Genomic DNA, 6,105 nt, shown 5'->3' with positions numbered 1-6,105 from the left:
TGGCGCTGCCTGAGGTGAGTGGATCTACTCACCTCATGGCACATCGATGGAAGAGGACTGCACCTTTCTATAGTTTGCAAGAGTCTAGCTTCACCGCTTCTCTTTACTCGATGCTTTAAATGAAAGGATGGCGGTGTTCAGAATGGCGCAGTACGGGATTCTGCGTACCCGAGTCATGAACAGTTTGTCAAGGCAGGAGCAGCCTGGAGATATATCACAAGCATGCAGATTATATCTCGTTCACAGACCGGTAATGCATGAGCTGTTATATACACAAGATTATGGCGCTCTTAGGACTTTTATGTCTGTAACTATCCGGTTAGAAGAAAAAAATGACTTTATTAAAAGTAAAACAATTTGGTAATTCCGATGCCGACGGTGCGCGGAGGTGAAGAAGGCAGCAGAATGATGGATGGCGCCGAAGCGTCTGATCACTGAATGGTAACTAAACCAAGTCATGTTGCATCGATATTATTAGGATTTATGGGCTTTTGACTGTTTTATTTATCGAGTGACCTTTGAGTTTTACTCCGAATTCCCCGGCGCCGACGTAATCATGATTAGTTTTCATTTATCATGACACGGACGGGTAACAAATGCTCCTTTTAATATGAAATAGAAATAAAGTCTGCACAGCAATACACAAAATCAATACCGCGCCGCCTGCGCTGCATCCCTTATTAAACCAAACTGCTATTGATCCGGCAGATTTTTCATGTTTTAATTAGTAACCCTCTGGGAGGAGAACATCTGTGACCCGGCACCTCTGCCGAGGAGACGCTCAGGAATCACCTGGATGCTCAGCTGTTGGTGTCACCCATCCAGATTTGTGCAAAATGAGTCTGCAGAGCGGAATGTATAATGAGATCGCACAAAAGGCACATGTCAGGACACGGGGTCCGGGAAACTGGAGGTCCCTGAAAATACCCGCAACCCCTGTCCCTTCCTACTTGCCCCCCTGGGCTACGCCCCAGGGCGACAACTGGGCGACGGTCCCTACACTCACTAAGGAAGGGGACACGGGGACTAACAAAGCGACAGACACTGGAACAAACAACAGCAAGGAGAGTCAGGCAATCCGGGTCAGCAACAAGAGGGTACGCGGTACAAGAGGGTCAGGCAAAGGCAACGTCAGGTCCAAAGGCAGAAGGTCAGTAACAGGAGTCAGGAGTATGCAATACGCTGGTGTAGCAGGAAATCCAAATCTAACACTGGCAATGCTAGAGAGAAACAGGCACGTTTAAATGCTGTCAGAACTCCCGCCCCAGCAGCTGATTGGGGCGGGGAGTCTGCCAGCAGCCAGACCTAGGCAAAAGGCAGCGAGTGCAGATCCCAGACATGCAGCAGCAAGTGCAGATGCTGCTAATCCTAACAGTACCCCCCCTTCTACGGGGGGACACTGGACCCCCAAGACCCAGAGCGGGCTTAAGAGGGAAGGCCCTGTGGAAATAATCGGACCAGACGTGGGGCATGAACATCTCTGGCAGGAACCCACGTCCGTCCTTCAGGGCCAAACCCTCTCCAGTGGACCAGATACTGTAAAGAGCGCCGTACCCGCCTGGAGTCAACAATACTTTCCATCTCAAATTCAAATTCTCCTTGCACCAGCGTAGGAGAGGGCGGGTCACGGGTGGGCAAAACTGGAGTCACATATCTTTTTAGCAAGCTTTTATGAAAAACATTATGAATCTTCCAAGAGCCAGGAAGAGACAATCTATAAACCAGTGGGTTAATAACCTGCAAAATAGAAAAAGGACCAATAAACCGCGGTGCAAGTTTTAAAGACGGAACCTTCCGTCTCAAATTCTTAGAAGACAATAAAACTTGCTCCCCAACCAAAAAAGGTGCAGTGATAGTGCGTTTCTTATTAGACTGCCTAAGTACCTTCTCCTGGGAACCCTGAAGGTTCTTATGAACCTGGGCCCAAACTGTGCACAGTTCATCAATAGCAGTATTAGCGGGTGGAGTGTTCGAAACAGGAGGCGTAGAGAGTGCAAATCGAGGATGGAAACCATAATTACAGAGAAACGGCGAAACTTGGGAAGACGAATTGTCATGAATATTGAATGCAAATTCAGTGGATTCTGCAGGTTCCGGGGTACAAAAACTCCTAGACAAGGCATCTGCTTTAACATTCTTTGAGCCAGTTCTGTAAGTCACTGCAAAATTGAACCGTGAAAAGAACCCGGCCCAGCGGGCTTGTCGAGCATTCAACCTCTTGGCGGAGTCTAGATACATGAGGCTTTTGTGGTCTGTAAGTACAGTGATTTGATGGAGGGCACCTTGCAGGACGTGCCTCCATTCCTCAAAAGCCCATATAATAGCTAGTAACTCCCGGTTACCTACGTCGTAATTACGCTCTGTAGAGGAGAATTTTCTGGAAAAGTAGGCACAAGGCCTAAGGTTTGTGAGTGTGGAGGTACCTTGGGACAGTACCGCTCCTACTCCAAACTCGGAGGCGTCTACCTCCACCACGAACGGACTGGATAGATCAGGTTGGATGAGGACGGGCGCTGAAGAGAGAGCAGCCTTCAGGGTGGTGAAGGCTGCAAGTGCATCTGGCGACCAATTACTCACACCCGCCCCCTTACCGGTGAGATCCGTTAAAGGCTTAGCCACCACGGAGAAGTTCTTAATGAACTTACAATAATACTCAGCAAACGCCAGGAAGCGCTGCAGGGCTTTTAGGGTACCTGGCTGAGTCCATTCCGTGATAGCCTTCACCTTAACGGGATCTATCTGAATATCACATGGTGTAGTGATATATCCCTTTGTCAAACTGTCCTGAATATAGTCCTTCCTGGACTCTCTCTCAGGAACAGTTACGTTGTAGATCTGACCCTTTGGGAGTTTAACACCTGGGATCAGATCAATTTCACAATCAAATTCTCTAAGAGGAGGCAATCCTTCAAAGAGTTGTTTGGAGAAAACATCTGAGAACTCATCAATATAGTCTGGTAACTCGACCCCCTCCAAAACAGAAGTATCCAGGTGCACTGGATTCATGTGATTAGTACAGTGGGACCCCCACTTAACCAGCTCCAGCGTGTTCCAATTAATAATGGGATTGTGTTCCCTTAACCAAGGGAGCCCTAAGACTATGTCCACCGACAAGTCTTTCATAACGAGGAAGGTGCAAGTCTCAGTATGCTGGGCTCCAATGGTGAATGTCAACTCTGGGGTAACAAGATTGACGAGGCCGGCATGCAAGGGAGTGGAGTCTACCCCTGCAATCTGAATAGGAGGATCTAAACGTAGCAAGGAACCAAAAATCTGAGCCACAAAATCAAAGTTCACAAAGTTTGCTGCTGCCCCAGAATCAACAAAGGCTTGTCCTGCACGAGAGAAGGAACGGAGCTTCAAAACGCAGGGCAAGAACATTTTAGACATAACAGGGGGTACCTGAGCCCCTAGACAGTCCTCTTGACAACTGCCTAGGAGCGGAAGTTTCTCCTGCCGAGGTCTTTTCCCACAGGTAGCGATGCGATGACCAGGCTCTCCGCAATAGAAACAAAGGTTCTTCTTTAACCGATATTCCCTTCGCTGTTTAGGTGACATCGTCCCCAGTTCCATGGGTTCAGCGGGGGGAGGTGAGGTTGTCGGTCTAGCCGCAGAAGTGGCCGGGAAGGCCGGATGGATCAGACTGGGCCGAGCAGATAGTCTGGCCCTCAGGCGCCGGTCGGCTCGGATGGCTAACGACATTGCTTGTTCCAGGGTACCAGGCTCCGGCTGGGCCACCAGCAGCTCCTTTAGGTCTTCAGATAGACCAGTCAAGAACAAGTCCTTGAGGGCTGAGTCGTTCCACCCCGACTCAGTGCAGTGCTGTCTGAATTGGGAGCAATAATCTTCTGCCACCTTCTGACCCTGTCGCAAGGACAACAGTTTGGCGACAGCGTAGGCAGCACGGTCGGGTTCGTCATACAGCTGGCCCAAAGCAGCAAAAAAGGCGTCTAGTGACTGTCGGGTGGGGGAGTCAGCTGGTAAGGAGAAGGCCCAATTTTGGGGTTCTCCCCTCAGGCGAGTTATCACGAAACCCACCTTCTGGTACTCTGTGCCAGAGGTGTGGGGTCGGAGGTCAAAATAAAGCTTGCAGCCTTCTCTGAACACAAAAAACTGACTTCTCTCACCAGAAAAGAAGTCAGGAGGTGTTGCTCGGGGTTCAGAAACCGTACCAGGAGTGGCCGGGAGCTGCATAATATTAGAAGCCCCTCGCTGCTCCTGAAGCTGCAGGCGAGCAGTCAGGTCCTGGAACAGGTCCGTCAGATTCTGTACCTGGTTGGCTAGGGCCGCCACAGCCTCCATAGTGGGTTTCAAGGTTGCTGGTCGGATGTAGGGATCCGACTTCCGTTCGGCCAGTGTTACTGTCAGGACACGGGGTCCGGGAAACTGGAGGTCCCTGAAAATACCCGCAACCCCTGTCCCTTCCTACTTGCCCCCCTGGGCTACGCCCCAGGGCGACAACTGGGCGACGGTCCCTACACTCACTAAGGAAGGGGACACGGGGACTAACAAAGCGACAGACACTGGAACAAACAACAGCAAGGAGAGTCAGGCAATCCGGGTCAGCAACAAGAGGGTACGCGGTACAAGAGGGTCAGGCAAAGGCAACGTCAGGTCCAAAGGCAGAAGGTCAGTAACAGGAGTCAGGAGTATGCAATACGCTGGTGTAGCAGGAAATCCAAATCTAACACTGGCAATGCTAGAGAGAAACAGGCACGTTTAAATGCTGTCAGAACTCCCGCCCCAGCAGCTGATTGGGGCGGGGAGTCTGCCAGCAGCCAGACCTAGGCAAAAGGCAGCGAGTGCAGATCCCAGACATGCAGCAGCAAGTGCAGATGCTGCTAATCCTAACAGCACATTACAGGCATCCCGAGTCCGCGCGCTCTACGGATGCAGCAATCCTTAACATGACCGCTATATCCTGATAACTCAATTTACAGCTTTGTACTACTTTGTAGATAAAGGCTCTGGGCATCTTTGCGGGCAATTTTTTTTTATGGAGCTGTATACTCCATATGTGGTTGAACTGGAGCTGTATACTCCATATGTGGTTGAACCGGAGCTGTATACTCCATATGTGGTTGAACCGGAGCTGTATACTCCATATGTGGTTGAACCGGAGCTGTATATTTCATTTGTGGTTGAACCGGAGCTGTATACTCCATATGTGGTTGAACCGGAGCTGTATACTCCATATGTGGTTGAACCAGGGCTATATACTCCATATGTGGTTGAACCGGAGCTGTATACTCCATATGTGTAGTGAACCGGAGCTGTATACTCCATATGTGGTTGAACCAGGGCTGTATACTCCATATGTGGTTGAACCGGAGCGGTATATTCCATATGTGGTTGAACCGGAGCTGTATACTCCATATGTGGTTGAACCAGGGCTGTATACTCCATATGTGGTTGAACCGGAGCGGTATACTCCATATGTGGTTGAACCGGAGCGGTATACTCCATATGTGGTTGAACTGGAGCGGTATACTCCATATGTGGTTGAACCGGAGCGGTATACTCCATATGTGGTTGAACCGGAGCTGTATACTCCATATGTGTAGTGAACCGGAGCTGTATACTCCATATGTGGTTGAACCAGGGCTGTATACTCCATATGTGGTTGAACCGGAGCGGTATATTCCATATGTGGTTGAACCGGAGCTGTATACTCCATATGTGGTTGAACCAGGGCTGTATACTCCATATGTGGTTGAACCGGAGCGGTATACTCCATATGTGGTTGAACCGGAGCGGTATACTCCATATGTGGTTGAACTGGAGCGGTATACTCCATATGTGGTTGAACCGGAGCGGTATACTCCATATGTGGTTGAACCGGAGCGGTATACTCCATATGTGGTTGAACCGGAGCTGTATACTCCATATGTGGTTGAACCGTAGCGGTATATTCCATATGTGGTTGAACCGGAGCGGTATATTCCATATATGGTTGAACCGGAGTTGTATACTCCATATGTGGCTGCTTCCTAGGTGTATATCTATGACTTTAAGAGGTTTATCTGTTTACTTGGTTGTCACTCATCCTCTGTATTACCAATCACCCAGACACAGCCCATGTATTGGCTGGCTAGTTAATAAGCT

At 49.5% G+C, this 6,105-nt stretch overlaps 1 protein-coding gene across 1 annotated transcript; it reads left to right on the top strand.

The window, feature by feature from the left end:
* Nucleotides 1–4,996: 4,996 nt before the first annotated feature.
* On the top strand, nt 4,997–5,904 carry LOC136626436 (uncharacterized). Its single transcript, XM_066601504.1, has 3 exons — nt 4,997–5,184; nt 5,264–5,515; nt 5,565–5,904. Exons 1-3 carry the CDS (start codon nt 4,997–4,999, stop codon nt 5,902–5,904), a joined length of 780 nt encoding a protein of 259 aa, XP_066457601.1.
* Nucleotides 5,905–6,105: the final 201 nt, after the last annotated feature.

The sequence above is a fragment of the Eleutherodactylus coqui genome, chromosome 4 (genome assembly GCF_035609145.1).
Source record: "Eleutherodactylus coqui strain aEleCoq1 chromosome 4, aEleCoq1.hap1, whole genome shotgun sequence".
In the NCBI taxonomy this organism is placed as follows: Eukaryota; Metazoa; Chordata; class Amphibia; order Anura; family Eleutherodactylidae; genus Eleutherodactylus; species Eleutherodactylus coqui.
This window is presented reverse-complemented; position numbering and strand designations above follow the sequence as displayed.

What these genes read in the sequence shown, in the direction of transcription:
- LOC136626436 (XM_066601504.1), top strand. Translation starts at nt 4,997, where the DNA reads ATGGAGCTGTATACTCCATATGTGGTTGAACTGGAGCTGTATACTCCA. An exon ending in TATGTGGTTGAACCGGAGCT is followed by an intron (nt 5,185 to 5,263) that starts GTATACTCCATA and finishes CCATATGTGTAG; the next exon opens with TGAACCGGAGCTGTATACTC. An exon ending in TATGTGGTTGAACCGGAGCG is followed by an intron (nt 5,516 to 5,564) that starts GTATACTCCATA and finishes CCATATGTGTAG; the next exon opens with TGAACCGGAGCTGTATACTC.